Consider the following 15,800-nt stretch of genomic DNA (forward strand, 5'->3'; position numbering starts at 1 on the left):
TCGAAAACGAAATAATGGAAACGACGAGAAGAAATTTTAGTAGACAATATCGATATATTGATTAATGCTATGTGTGTGCTTGCAACAGGTAAATCTAATCTACTATATTAGAAGGAAATTCGTTACTTGAATGGGAAAAAATATAAAGTTTGTAAATGGTCTTCTGAAGGAAGTATTTCATCCGTTAGGGAAGAGCAAAATTTCGAAAGAAGTTTCGTACTTCAATAAAAACCGTCTGACGGGAATGGATAATCACCTTATATTTCACAATTACATAAACATGATTTTGAAAGGAATAAATGCACTTTACATTCACCATTCTGAAAATATTTATTTCTCTAAAATATATTAATGTTGCGATTAATTACAAGAAATTCGTAGGAAATATCTACAAGGCAATAAAATATTTACAGTTGAGCAGTCATTACTGAAAATACCTAAATATTGCTTTAGTTATTTACTCTGTCGTACATTTTGGAAATACGCGCCATCTTAGCTGTGATACTTGAATATCTTTGACGACAACATTTGAAATAGATGTGTGTTTTGAGAAGTGCGCCAAAAAGGTAGGTACGTGAAATTTTCGGTTTTTATGACTCATTGTATAAGATATTTGTTGCGTCATCTGTTTCGTGAAAGTATTTGTAACGTGTAGAGACGGACGAAGTAGCCCCCATTCTTTGTAATCGTACGTGAATGATTAGTGATGTATTTCCATTGTCGTAATTGTGAGTTCAGTGTTGCTGAATTAGTTGGGTTATATATTTGCAGGTCATCATGTCGAGTACGTCACAGAAACATAGAAATTTCGTTGCTGAGCCTATGGGCAACAAGCCGGTGACCGACTTGGCAGGAATCGGCGAAGTCCTAGGCGGCAGATTTGAGAAACTCGGATTTGATAAAGTAAGTTACAATATTGCTGTGGTTTAGAATAGAAACTTATCTCACTGCGACTCAGTAAATAAAATATCACATGCAAAATAGTTGTTGTTCAGGCACAGACTGACGTTCAAAATTGATTTGACAAATCTATATTAGTTTAAAAGTGCTGATCTTCGTGAATTTTCCTCTGTCAAAATAATCACTCAGATAAAACTTTTAACCCTGTACTTCGAAGATATTGTAGATTGTTTTATAACAACAAAACATTATTTACCTTGTGTCAGCCACAGTGGGCGAGTCTTCTGGGCTGCCCTTCAACCAAACGTTTGGTTTTGTTGTATTAGATGCTAATGACATGGTGTGTGGAGTAGTAGTACTTCCTGTAGGTATATAACGTAACTTAGCAAGACAGTTTTTTCTTGATTATGCATGATGTAACTTGTCGATGATACTTGCCTGTCATGTAAACATAAGAGTTTATCCTGGGTATTGTATGTATCATAATAATTACAGTAAAAGTACAACTCTGTAGAATGATGCTTCAAAACATATTATATTAGTAGATTCCCATTCTGTTTAGTTTTTCCTGTGCTAGCAGGTATATTTACACCAATTTCGTTTATTCAACCTCACTATGTTTATATACACTTGATTTCTATCATCACAATTGAGATCAAAAGGTATTTGTTTGAGCCGTATATTGTAAGACACATTTGTGATCTTACTGCATTAAATCAGATTTGACGCTTCAGTACCAGAGTTGGCACTCTTGATTAATATGCAGTAGAGCACTGCCCATCCTTAAATACTGGTTATCAGGACACACTAATCTTAGTTCAGATGGTCATTAGATCTCTATTAGGTTGACAGGTAACAGTAGGACAGTTGACAAAGACAAATGTCAATGTGAAATAAAGGTTGTGGGTACAGATCGATATGTAGCATAGCCCAAGGTTGCCAGTTGCAAACATTTGAAGACAAGAGCTTTTTGCGTAGGCCTACACTTTTTCTGAGGAGGCACAATCTTTCTCTTTTGTATCCACATGGATTTTGTTGAACTGCAGATGATTGTTTAACATACCATAATTTTACCCAAACAGATGACTGCCATCATTCCAAAACTCCAGTCATTGTCCTGTTCAAAATATCTGGTCTAGTTCCATATATGAAGTTGTTTTGGCTGTGTACAGCTATCATACACACAGTAATAATCTACGAAACATTGTGAACAACTCACGGATTTCCCGATATACGATACCATCCAGTGTTTCCAAGATTTTTGGACTGATCTCACAAAAGTGGCTTTATACATTCTCAGATATATTTCATTATAGTACTGCACAGTGACTGTCAAGAGACAGAATTACACTACCATACGATGAGTTCCTTAAATACTTTAAATTGTGAGCTGATTCAGAAACACAAATATTTTTCAGTACAATGGCATTCTATTGCTTCTATGAGCTGTAGGACTATAAAGTTGGAAGATGGTGTATTGGTAGAATTGATTAAAACTGGAGGAAAAGTTAAACAAAAAGGCTCTGGAGAAATATTTACTGATTGTTTGCAGAGGAAGACAGTTTTTGAGAACTAACACGAAGTTATAATTATTTTATTTAAAGGAAGAAAGTAGACGGAGAAGACATAAGAAGTTGTAGACGTTTTATCTTCCTCTCTGTGATCTATAACATATTCGCATAACATTATTATCAACTGTATAGAAAAACTTGTATTTTAATCACACACAGGATCAACCTCACTTTGGAAGTGGATATAATACAACTTACTGTGATCATTTCATGAACAAAATTACACAGTGGGGTATTGAGTATGAACTAATAGTTTGTTTGAGATTTGACTCAGTTTCAACCAAACTTGTCTTACAGCCCTTGAGAAATAAGCTATCGTTGGAAAGTAAGATTGTCTACTGAAGAATAATGTAGGATTGAACGAAACAAATCGCCAGGTAGTGGAAAAATTGAGCCATTGACATGCACACCCAAAAGAGAAAGAAAATCTGTAAGATATCAGAATAAATCCTTTGACGAGCTAGAGTACGCCCGCGCGAGTGGGCTTTAGTACAAGTACAACTACTTTGAACAGTTGTGAGGTTTTAAAAAATACATATGAGTCAGTAATTTCTGCCTACTGGAAACAGAAATTCTTTTACGGAATAGGAGTTGTGAAGGAGAAACTTTTCAGTTTTCTAATTCTGCTTCACTGTCTGTAAGAAATTTTCTTTATGGCATTGTGCACCCCTTTTTGTGCTGAAGACAACCATAACATGTAGTAATGTCATTTTTCCTTCTGGTATTGTAGCTGTTGTAATTCCTGTCTTCGATGCAGACAAACTTACACAAATGGAAGGACTTCACAGAACAGTTTTGGAGTTATGTCTGCAAATCAGTTGCAGTAAGCCTAACATAATAGTGGGTTTGTAGAACCATTTAATCAAGATTTTTATGGCAGTGAGGTACATACTTTTAACTCAGTAACTGGTAGTTGCAGAGTGTCCAGTGGAGAGACAAATGTTGAGACCTAGTCAGAGAACCAGGAAAACTGACAAATGGCTCAGGGAACAGATTGGAATGGGATATGTAATTATTACTTTATTGAAAATCAAATTGAAGTGACCAGAACATGTAGTTTGGTGACAGTGTGGTTGGTGTACCAAGTAAATAGGGGTCAGTCTGTTACCACAACCTCACTTTAGTTGGCTTCGCCAACTGAGAACCAGATTACCAGTTTCCATACCTAACCTAGATCTTGGGATACACTGCAGACCAGTCTGTCACTGTAAGCGAGATTTCAGGAGGGGCAAGGTGGGGGGATCCATTACCACACACTAATAATATACTCTAAGATGGAAGTGAAAATAATAGGATGACCACCAAATGTGAGGTGGGGTTTTGGCAGTAGAAATTACGTAGGAGCAAAATCTAGAAACCTGTATTCAGTAATGGATGTTCATGGTTTATGATCAGTTAATTAAAATGCTATTACAGTTCTAATTAAAGTACTTTATATCTTAATCAGTACTCATAAATTTTCTTCGTAACTGTGTTTTATGTACCTGCGCGCCAATATGTATAACCTGTTGTACACAAAGTCTAAAGATTTACATAAGTTGTGGTAGTTACATTACTAATACTGTGATTATTCCCCTTGTAAGTTCACTTTTTGTTATTGGGGGGGGGGGGGGGGGATATTTTAATTTCAGGATTACAGTTACCCTCATAAAGGACAGATGTATTTAAAAAGTTGTTTTAATCTGTCCCTTGGCACTACCCCTTCCCTTCATTCCCACTCTCTCCTCATGCCCAAATATACTATATCCGGTTGCTCACCTTTCTCCTGAATCACCTTGTGATGCTGAGGCACCTCCTGCCGTGTATGTTGCTCAGTTACCAGTTCAGATACAGATAATCCTCACTCGCGTCAGCTTCAGAGCTTCTTATTTGATGATCAGTATTTGGAATGTGGATCAGCTTGATGGTTAAACGACAGTTAAACGCCTCACACTGTATTGTAATAGATGACCACAACTATTTCCTTAAAATTTCAGTGAGTATAATTAACAAACATTTTAATAGTAGAGGTAGAAACACTTTCGCAATCAGTTTTATGCAGCAGAACATCTATGAAAGTGTCCATTGTGAAGAACCACTCTCAATTCAGTGTTCACTTCAAAACACCTATAAAGTTTCTTCATTTAATTTACTTTGATTTCTGGATTAGTGCATACTACATATTTTGTTAAGTACCCCATGTTAGTAATGAAATGATTATGTAGACCCCCTCTTTGTTGCTAGTGCATGTCTCTTTATATGAAACCACTTCGGCAACTTGAGTGTGGATGATGATGAAGTGATGAACAGAACGTGCAGTCCCCGAGTGGATAAAATCTACAACCCGGCCGAGGATCGAACTCGGATGTGCATGTAAGGAGAACAGCGGGATGATTAGCAATAGCAAGAGGCCAAAGGACAGCATACTGCATGACACACCAGCCAATGACATAGATAGTTCTGTCGTACCTGTCTCTTATGCAGACTTTACACGTGCTCGAGGAACCTTGTTGGTATTCAGTTTGTTTATTGTACATATGGTGAGCTGTTTGGCCAGTTTAACTCTTGTTCAGGATGACAGAAAGCAGACACAAGTATTGCGTTAACAAACAATAGTGATAGTTTTTCAGTAATGGTATAAATCTTTCTCCTTCCCCCCCCTTTAGCTGTATCAAAATGTGAACTGTCTCTTGGAAATTGTGAAACTGAATTGCTTGCCAGTACTTATTTTCATAAATGTACATCTACATCATTACTCTGTAATTTACAATAAAGTGCCTGATAGAAGTCATTAAATCACTTTCAAGCTAATTCTCTACCTTTCTACTCTTGAACAGAGCACAAGCAAATCCTCACTATGTAGGTATGTGGTAACAAAATATTTTCGCACTCTAAGGTGAAAGTCGGTGATTGAAATTACACGAGAAGATCCTACCACAACGAAAAAAGCCTTTGTTTGAATGATTGCCACCCCAGTTCACATATCATATTCGTGGCACCCTATCCCCTGTTTCACGAAAGTACAAAATGAGCTGCCCTTCTTTTAACTATTTCAGTGTCCTCTGTTGATTCCATCTGTTGCGGATCCCTCACTGCATAGTAATACTCCAGAAGATGATGTACCATCATAGTGTAGGCAATCCCTTCAGTAGACACTGTTGCATTTTCTCAGTGTTACACCAATAAATTTTATTCTTTGGTTTGCTTTCCCCTCAACATTATCTGTTTTTCCATTCCAACTTAAGGTATTCGTATTTGTGATCTCTAAGTATGTAGTTGAATTTACAGCTTTTAGAATTCTTTCACTTATGGTATAACCAAGATTCAGTGGTGTATTTTGGTACTCATGTGGAAGTTTTAACACTGTCCATTGTTTCAGTCAGTTGCCACATTTCGCACAATACAGGTATCTGGGCTAAATCATATTGCAATTTGTTTCAATCATCCAGTGACTTTATGGCAGCATAATCTGCAAACAGTCTAATTTTGCCACTCAGTTGTCTCCAAAATCATTTTTGTAGATAAGGAACAGCCGAGAGTCTAAAACACTTAGTTGGGAACCCCAGATATTACTTTTGTTTTATTCGACTTCTGTTAGTTATTACGAATTATGACAATTCTGACAGGAAGTTATGAATCCAGTCACACAACTGAGACTATAGTCCATAGGTATGCAATTTGATTAGAAGTAACTTGTGAGGTACAGTGTCACAAGCCTTCTGGAAATCAAAAAATATGGAATCAATTTGAATCCCCTGTCAGTAGCACTCATTACATAATGAGAATAAAGAGCTAGAACTAATCGTGTTTCACAAGAATATTTTCTGAATGTGTGTTGACTGTTAGTCAGTAAATCGTTTTCTTTGAGATAACTCACAATATTCAAGCGCAATATGTGTTACAGAATCCTACTACAAATCGACATTAGTGATATGGGTCTGTTATTTAGTGGATTACTCCTGTTTCCTTTCTTGCGTATTGGTGTGACTTGTGCAGCTTTCCAGTCTTTAGGTATAGACCTGTCAATGAGCAATCGATTATATACGATTGCTAAATATGGAGCCATTGTATAGCATACTCTGAGAGTAACCTGACTGGTGTACAGTCATTACTGGAGGCCTTGCTTTTATTAAGTGATTTAGGCTGCTTTGCTACACCAAGGATATCTACTTCTAAGTTACTCATGTTGGCATTTGCTCTTGGTTCGAATTCTGGAATATTTCCTTCAATTTTGGAAAACCGTATTTAGTAGGTGTTAGTAGTATACTAGCTTAGCTTTTGGAACCAACAGCTCCTTCCTCAGCAGGAGAGAGATATAGATTGGGAAGATTAACAGGGAAGGGCAGGTCACTTAGAACCCAGATGGGTCCCTCTCAACCTGTGGTCAGTAACCTGGCCTTCAATATTAACTTTATCTGCTCTGTCCCACTCCCTTCTCGATACTGAATGTACTTATATTTTGATCAGCAGTAGTACTGACATGTCTTTTTGGAAATAAATATGGACAGGCAATTCTGCTTCAGAGTTGTATGTTTCTTGAGACAGGCCACATCAGAAACAGTATTTCCATGTAGAGAATACCCCAGTGTCGCCACTAGAGAGAAAGGCTGGAGCATGTAGTGAGAGACAGAGTGCACATTGGAGATAATTCAAAGCATTCTCGATTTATGTGCAGAATGACAGCCAATAATATGGGTTGTTGTGGCAGAATGCTTCAAGAACCTTTCTTACATCTGTAAGACACAAATATTATCCTACATTTGAGAAAATAGCTGTGCACTTTCTCAGTTGTGTTATGACATTGCCCATCATCCAGCAAGCTACCATATGTTCCCATGCTTTATGTTCTGTAGACAGTTAAGTATTTGGTTTCACCCTGGTGGCTCTCAACTCTTTTTGTGAGTACATACTTGGCTACCACGGATCCCCAGTCTTTACGGCATTACTTCCTTTCCACACCACAAGCTTGTACTTCCACTATCCCCACTTGAGTTTCCACTTTCATTAAATGGTCCTCATTGTTGGGTTTGATCTGCCACCAATTTCCTAAATTCTTCAGAAGTGCTGATCGTGCAGGAAAGGTCGCCCAATGTGGTGCCCATCACGTTGTGTGTGGAGGTTGTCAGATTACTGCGGGGATTGCACTGTTGGTGCCTGAGCTGGGGAAACTCCCCATTTATGCCAAGCAGTATTTGCCTGCGTTGTGTCTGGGACATGGGGGCTCAAAGCAACAGATCACTGCAGGAAGCCATTGTTGAGGCTGACGCCAGCTGGTGCGCATTGTAGAGCCACCATTTTAATTGGGTGGCATTGTGATGGATGAGCTGCAAGTGAAGCAGATGAAGTTATCTCCCACTGATGGCCATACAGCCTCAACAGTCTCTAAGAAATGACAGTCCTCTTTTACTGCAGAGGAATATGACCCTAGAATGTTCCCTTTCCTGGCTATGGCATGGGAGGAACATTGGTCTAAGAGGCAAGCAGAGCCATACTCGCGGCAATGCTTGGTTTGTACAATGACTGAGGGTGATACCTTCTTGGCCGCAAAACCCTTTTTCTGTGTAGAGGACTTTGGCAAGTTTGGGGAAGTGGCAGCAGTCTCTAAAATAAAAAATGGGTCAATTTTGACCAAATGACATCCCCTGCACAGTCATTGGCACTGCTCCATTGTAACAAGGTGGATAACATACTGTCGACTGTCACTAACCATAACAGTCCAAAATTTACTTCAGGGCATCATTTTCCACAGAGACCTGCTCTTACAATTTGATGATGTTCTGCGCACCAGCTTGGAGCAGTGGGGTATACACTTCTTGCATCGTGTACATAGAAGGCCGAGAACAGTGGAGTTGCTACCAATGCCTTCATGTCAGCCTTTGAAGGCAATTCATTGCCTGAAAACGTCAAGGTAGTGGTATACCAATGTGATGTGAAACAGTATTTCTCATCATCCTCCCCCATGCGGTGCTTCAAGTGTTGGAAATTTGGGCACATGTCTGCATTGCAACACTAGCTTCATCTGTAGAGATTGTGGATGAACACTATGTGCAAATGCTCCTTGTATTTAGCAAGCGCCTGTTCCTCGGGCGTGCCCCGACAGAAGGCTGTACCTTGGTGGTTATCAGAAATTGCAGAGGTCATTAGAGATCGTAGTTGGGCTCTCCAGCCCATCAAAGGAGCACTCATTGCTTTAAGCAGTTCTGTGTCCTGTTCCATCACCAAATAGAAAAGGAAGTGAAAATGCTGGGAATGGTATGTGTCAATCATCAGACCATATACCTCTCCTTTGCAGGTTTGGGCTAAGATCAGACATCTATACGGGTAGCAGACACTTGCAGCTGTACCTGGTATTACAATAAATGGCACTGTCTGCACTGAACCAGATGCTGTTGCTGATTTTGCTTTGCATTATACTCGAGCCTCAGCATCTGAGAATTATCAAACTGCCTTTCATGTTCTAAAAGAGTGGGTGGAGCGAAAGCAATTATGTCTTACTGCATGTCATCTGGAGCCATATAATGCTCCATTCAGCAAGTAAGGATTTGTCCTCACTGCACTGATACAGTTGCAGGACCAGTCCAAATCCACTACCAAATGCTCAAGCTCCTATCTGTGGATTGTCAGTGTTATATCCTTGCCATCTTTAACAGTATCTGGAGTGCGGGCAAGTTCTCATTGCAGTGGTGACAAAGCATCATTGCCCCAGTGCTGAAACCGGGTAAGCACCCTCTAGGGACACAGTTAGCAGTTATCACACAATAAGTTTCACCTCTCTATATGTTATTTGAGTGCATGGTGAGCTGGCTGCTGTGTTTGTCCTTGAGTCTCAGGGACTTCTGGCTCCATCCCAGCTTGGTTTCTGCCAAGGCCATTCCACTACTGATAATTTGGTTTACCTGGAGTTGGCTATCCCAACAGCGTTTGCTCGACGTCAACACCTTATAGCAGGGCCGGCCAAACGCTGCACAGTGTGCAGAAGTGCTGCACATGTACGCACGTGTGTGACAGCGAGCGACAGCGACATCTGTTATTAGACATGTGTCCTAAATGAATGGCGGCGGCTCTGCTTCCCTGTTTATGTGGTACAAGCAAGAGCACAACATACCCAGTCTCGTTTACCCCTGGTGACCACAACCTTAACAGAGAAGTACTGAGAAATGGCAGGTACTGTGAAAAAGCAAATGACAGGAGATTATGTTGTCAGTAGTTAAAAAATGACTGGGAACTGCAATTCTTTTTTTGTAGTCGTTGGCGAAAACTCATTGTTTGCTGTGCCGTGAATAATAGGCGGCCAGCGTAAGTTTCCAATTGAAAGACACTACAATACATATCACAGAGACGAGTGTAGTGTACTAACAGTGAAGAACGGCAAGCAAAATTAAATGTCCTTAAAAATGGATGAGACACATCAACTCAATTTTACTGTACATCAAAGTAACTGATACTTCTTGAACTCTTAGTTTCTTGTGTTACATTCACTGTGAGCAAGTTTTAAAATTGCAGTAAGAGTTGCACAATCTGGGAAACACTTTTCCAAAGGGGAGTTTGTGAAAGGGTGTCTGATTGATGCTGCAGAACTTGTGTGTCCTACGAACGTAAGCCGGTTTCAAGAAATCAGTCTATCCAAACAAACAGTGACAAGACATATCAGTGCTATGGCCAGCGATGTGCACAGGCAGCTAATAAATAAGGCTAAAGACTTTGTTGCTTTCTCTGTTGCTCCCGATGAAACAACAGATCTTACAGATACAGCCCAGGTTGTGATATACATAGGAGGTGTCGATAACGCACTTTCTGTAACAGAGGACGTTTTGGACTTCTACAGGTGCGGACTTATTCCAAGCTGTTGAGCAAGCGATTGATGGTGTCGGTATGGACTGCAATCTGTTAGTCTCAGTGACCACAGCTGGAGCACCATCAATGCAAGGCCATCAGAGAGGCAAAAAGCTAGGGTGCACAGATGAATCATTGTATGGAATTTTCTGCATCGAGAGGCGCTTCGTGCAAAATCAGTAGCGTTACCAAATGTCATGCAAATTGTTGAGCGTACTGTGAACTATCTGAAGACACATGGGCTTACGCATCGCCAGTTTCGGCAGTTCTTGGAGGAATTACGAGCAGAGTATGGCGACATACCTTACTGTACTAAAGTATGCTGGCTCAGTCGAGGTAAAATGCTGAAAATATTTTTTGATTTACTTTTGGTCATAGTAACATTCTTACATGAGAAGGGAAAAAGTGAACCTATGTTGGAAGGCCCTTGTTGGATATAGACCTTGCATTTCTCGTGGACGTTACATCTCACATGAACAGCCTGAACGTCAGTTTGCAAGGTGAAAATAATTTAATTTCTGACATATTGGAAAAAGTAAATGCCTTTGAAAGAAACCTTGCACTTTGGGAGAGCCATCTATTGACAGAAAACACTGCACATTTCCCGACTCTTGGACTGGTCCATGAAAGTGCTAGCTTTCAAGAATACGTGTCAATAATTGTAAAAATTAGGAACAATTTCGAGCACGATTTGTAGATGTTACAAGTTTGTCTCCTGTAATTCACCTCTTTGCTCGACCGTTCTCGTCGTCAGTTGAAGATGATCCGAATGAACTACAGATGGACCTGATCGATCTACAGTGCAATACAAGACCGAAGGACAAGTTCTTTGCAGTGCGAAGTAAAAAGAATTCTACGAAAATTATTCTCAACAAGAATTTCCACGCCTGCGCCGAGAAGCCACGAGAGTTATGTCCGCGTTTGGGTCGACATATGTTTGTGAAAGATTTTTCTCGGTGATGAAAATGAATAAACAAAGTTTTCGATCAAGCATAAGTGATGAAAATCTTTGCAACTGCTTGTGTTTGTCAATGAGTCGTGCTTTTGTGTCTTATATTAACTGTATCATTTCTCGTGACCAGTGATAAACATGTTTGGATTTATTCCTTTCATAATTAAAAATTATTGTTTACTAACTGTGCATTATTGCCTCATTCTGCTGCATGTTACATTATTATCAGGAAAATTGGTCATTAAACCGATTGTTCCAACGTATAATTACATTTAGGTTTTTTTTAAATGTGTGAAGGGCTACACTCAGATGAAGTCGATAAAACATAACATTCATCTAGTTGTCGGTTATTATGCAGATTTCAGACGGAACCGATGAAAAATATAGCAAAAACGGTATTGAAACAACAGGTGATCATTGAGACTTCTGCGGTTATCATTCAGTTCAGAGGTCAGTGAGACAGAAATTATCTTAAATATTAGATCAAAAACATTACGCATATGTACGTGCTGTCAGTCAATCTGCCTTAATAAAAACCTATGGTTGTTAACTGTATTACTTGTCTTACTGGGTTAAACTGTTGACATAAAAGTAGACGTCTCAATGAGTAGACTGTGACAGTACTTTAAATGTTTAATACACAAAATACCTACCTTGGCTTGCAAGCTGTGAAAAGAGCACTAGAATGCGCTGGTACAGAGTATCTCAGCAAGTGGATAAAGTGACATCTGTGTGTAGAAACATACACTACATGAACGCTGACAGCTGCGGAGTGCACGCTGTGACCCGGAAGTTGCACATGTGCAGGAGCACCACACGCGTGCAGAATTTCTGGCCGGCCCTGCGTTATAGCCATCTTCTTCGACCTGCAAAAGGTTTATGACACTTAAGTTCTTGCCACCTTAGATGAGTGGGGGTATCCGGTGTCCGCTTTCGATTTTTATCCAGAATTTCCTGTTGCACCGTAAGTCACGGGTTCAAGTTAGTGCCTTCCACAGTACCCCCTCCATAGCCACGAGAGTGGGGGCCATAGGGCTCTGTACTGATTGTCCCTCATTTTCAGCCTCCAAGACTCACGTCGTGCACTTTTGTCGGCATCTTCCCCCTCATCCTCAACCAGAACTTGACCTGGGTGACAAACTTCACAGGTTGATGTTTTGAGACTTACCGCTTTTCTGGACTGGTCTTAGACATGGATTTCCAATCTTTGCCAGCTTGAGCAAAAGTGCTGGCTGCACCTTAATACACTTCGCTGCCTGAGGAACAGTAGATTGCACTACCCTTCTGCGGCTTTGTAAAGCTCTGATACAACCCTGTCTTTATTATGGGAGTCTGGCTTACGGTTGGGCATCACCTCCAGCGTTGCAGATACTGGATGAGATACACCACAGCAGGGTTCAACTTGCGACAGGAGCCTTTTTAACTAGACCTATGAACAGCCTACTCCTGGAGGCTGGGGTCCCTCCATTGCAGATAAAGTGCCAATAGCAGATTGTCAGTTATACTACACATTTCGCAGCTCTCCTAAGCACCAAAACTACCATTTCCTGCAAGGGCAGCCCAGGTCAGGGATTATGATCTCAATTCACATCTGGTCCCCCCCTCTGAACTCCAGCTGATTTTTCTACTGCCTCTCTTACAGACACACTAATCTCTAGTACCATGGTGCATCCCTCGGCCATTGCTTTGTCTTGACATACCACTATGTCTGAAAAAGTTTTTTCAGCCTGAGGCCTTATGCCACCAATTTTTCTCCATCCTTGATGCATCCCAGGGTTCAGAAGTAGTCTATACTGATGGCTTGATGATTACTGGTCACCTAGGCTTTGCTTAGTGCCCATGTGGATTATATTGAACTACACTCCTTGCTGCATGGCAGTAGTGTTTCCACTGCAGAGTTGGTAGCTATCTCTTGCGCTCTTGAGCATATCTTTTCCTGCACCGGTGAATCCTATATCACCTGCAGAGACTCGTTGAGCAGTTTGAAAGCTTTAGACCAGTGTTTCCCTTGCCATCCGTTGCTCAAGCTGTGCAGTATTCCCTGTATTCCATTGAACAATGTGAACGCTCAGTAACCTTCGTCTGGACCCCAGGCCCCATTGGAATCCTGAAGAATGAACGCGCTGATAGATTAGCCAAACTGGCTACCAGTAAGCTGACCCCTAAGATAGGTACTGATGGAACAGATGAAGTTGCAGAGATCTGGAATACAGAATGGCTCACTCTGACTTGACCAAACTAACTGCAGGTAATGAGACTATAAATCTGTCGAGGTGCTCCATGGAGGCCTCTCACAAGGACTGTACCATTCTCTGCAGTTGCCATACTTGGCTGACGCATGGTCATCTCCTCCGTTGTGAGGCCCACCCCATTGTCATTCGACGGAGGTCAACGTTTTGCTAGACTTTCCCAACGTAGCTGCTCTGTGGTGTACTCTCAATCTCCCTGACTCTCTATCCCTGGTATTTGGAGACAATGTCTCGATGCCGGACTTAAGTTCTACATTTTATTTGTGAAGGGGTTTTCTACCGCACTCTTTTGGTGGTGGGGGGTTACTTAATCTTATTGGCCCGTTGAGGGGTTGGAGAAAACTCTGTTGTCTCCTCTGCCCAGATTGGGCTTCAGCTGTCTGGGCTTGGTGGTCCACTGCTGCCCTCACCCTGCCTACTCTTTTACTCTTCCTCGCATCCTCTTGCAGGTTCTGTTCGTCGACTTGTTCATCTTATGGCTGTCTGTGCTTCTCTTGCCCTGTCTGTGTTGATAGTCTATTATAGGCAGTTTCTGTGTGGGGTATCTCTGGTAAGTGGTGGGGGTGTCCCCTCTTTGCATTCTGCTTTCGCTGGCTTCCAGCTGCAACCTGGATAGGGTGTCTGACATGCCTTTCTTCCTGTATTTCCACTTCCTTCCTTTCTTATTGCTTCCCCCCCCCCCCTCCCTCCCCAATTCCCGCACCTCCCCCTAGGGTGGGGTTTTCTTCCCATGTGTTTTGCATGGAGGCCATCTCTGATGTACAGTCATGTAGACTTGTGTGTTCGAGGAAAAGGGAAGTGATGACCCAGTAGTTTGGACAAGTATTTTGTTAGCTAGTATTGGCTTTAACTCTGTATTATTTTAAATCTCTCCATAAACTTTAAGAAATGATGTTGTTTCTCAGACTTCGGATACTTCTGTCGTGCACCATTGCTCATGGAAATATCTGTTAATGGCAGCTGTTGTAAGACGCAATGTAAATACTCAGCAGAAGTTAGGAAAAGGATTAATGGTCACTGGTCTCCCCCATCAGCTTCCTGGTCATTGCATGTTGTGTGGGGATCACAGAGGAGTGGTTTTAAGTAGCCAGTAAGGGATCATGAGCAGATAGTGTGCTTCTTAGCAGTGAGTCTAAGCATATGTTCATGTTCTGGACAAGATACATTCCTGAATACCACCCCATATTCCAAGAAATGAAAAAAAAGAATCTGTGATGGATTTTGAAAACTTAACCTGTTATTTTCTCTCTCATTGCTTAATTATAATCATCCAGTCATTGGCTGAGTGAAAATAGGGTATTGTCAGTTTATGTGCTGTAGAAGAACTGTCCATGTATGTGGTGACACTACCCTTAATTTAAATGTGTTTTTTTTTTTTTTTTTTAGTAATAAATGACTTCCTTTTTTTCAGGCATATGTTGTGTTGGGACAGTTTTTAGTTCTCAAGAAGAATAAGGAATTCTTTATTGACTGGATGAAAGATTCAATTGGTGCAAATCAAAAACAGGCAACTGATTGTTACCAGTGTCTGTCGGATTGGTGTGATGAATTTTTGTGAAGTAGGCAAAAAGGCATTAATAACTTCATTGCCATTATCAGACTGAATATACCAATTTTAATGTAAGATAAATCACATGTGGCCGTGTTGTACATGTTTAATTTTTGTATTTGCTGCCAGTGCCTGTTGAATATATTGTGTAATTATTGAAATCTGTAAGTGAAAATTTTACATCTTAAATTTATAATCCGCTGAGACACTGTTCACAAGTGCTAAATGTACTGTATTTAATAACTATCATTTTAATTGTGGTTGATACGACAGGGAACATTTCTTAAAATAGAATTTTTTAAGTCTTGAAACAACATATAAATCTCCTGCTACAATATATCAGGAAAATTCTGGAGTAATGTGAATATCTTGTTATCAGATGTTATATTTAATAAAGTGTTGTTACTATCAAGTTGTTTTTATTTCAGCTGTTCCACTTTTTGTGCTCTGTGAATTTCACCCAATTCAGATTATAACATATTACTGTAGATATTTTTCCTTTGAGACACAACTATTAATGATAGTGTAGTACAACAGATAGGATTTTTGTTTCTATTTGTATCACATCAAATCTAGATATCTAATCTTTGTTGTCATTGAACCAACTGGTGGCAACAGTATTTTCAGACTCAGAGGTTGTGTGAATACATCTACCTAGAAGTAACAAATATTCTCAGGACATTGATTAAAACTCCCTTTTGCTGCTTAAATTGCGTTTTTTAGTGAGAGAGCTGGAATAGTTCTTCATACATTAGACTTTTCATTCA

At 40.2% G+C, this 15,800-nt stretch overlaps 1 protein-coding gene across 3 annotated transcripts; it reads left to right on the forward strand.

The window, feature by feature from the left end:
- The first annotated feature begins 491 nt into the window (after positions 1–491).
- LOC124776949 (barrier-to-autointegration factor) lies at positions 492–15,445 on the forward strand. Of its 3 annotated transcripts, none has more exons than XM_047252176.1 (3): positions 492–566; positions 772–903; positions 14,896–15,445. In XM_047252176.1, the coding sequence occupies exons 2-3, from the start codon at positions 778–780 to the stop codon at positions 15,040–15,042; spliced, it is 273 nt and encodes a 90-aa protein (XP_047108132.1). In that variant the 5' UTR covers positions 492–566; positions 772–777; the 3' UTR covers positions 15,043–15,445. The 3 variants fall into 3 exon arrangements, with proteins under 3 accessions (XP_047108132.1, XP_047108131.1, XP_047108130.1); XM_047252175.1 differs by having other exon boundaries at positions 505–570; XM_047252174.1 differs by having other exon boundaries at positions 548–688.
- The last annotated feature ends 355 nt before the right edge of the window (positions 15,446–15,800 follow it).

The sequence above is a fragment of the Schistocerca piceifrons genome, chromosome 2 (assembly GCF_021461385.2).
Source record: "Schistocerca piceifrons isolate TAMUIC-IGC-003096 chromosome 2, iqSchPice1.1, whole genome shotgun sequence".
NCBI classification, from domain to species: domain Eukaryota; kingdom Metazoa; phylum Arthropoda; class Insecta; order Orthoptera; family Acrididae; genus Schistocerca; species Schistocerca piceifrons.

Bases quoted from the DNA above. Each gene is read 5' to 3' on its own strand.
- LOC124776949 (XM_047252176.1), top strand. From the start codon at position 778: ATGTCGAGTACGTCACAGAAACATAGAAATTTCGTTGCTGAGCCTATG. The intron at 904-14,895 runs GTAAGTTACAAT...CCTTTTTTTCAG, and splicing joins AGAAACTCGGATTTGATAAA to GCATATGTTGTGTTGGGACA.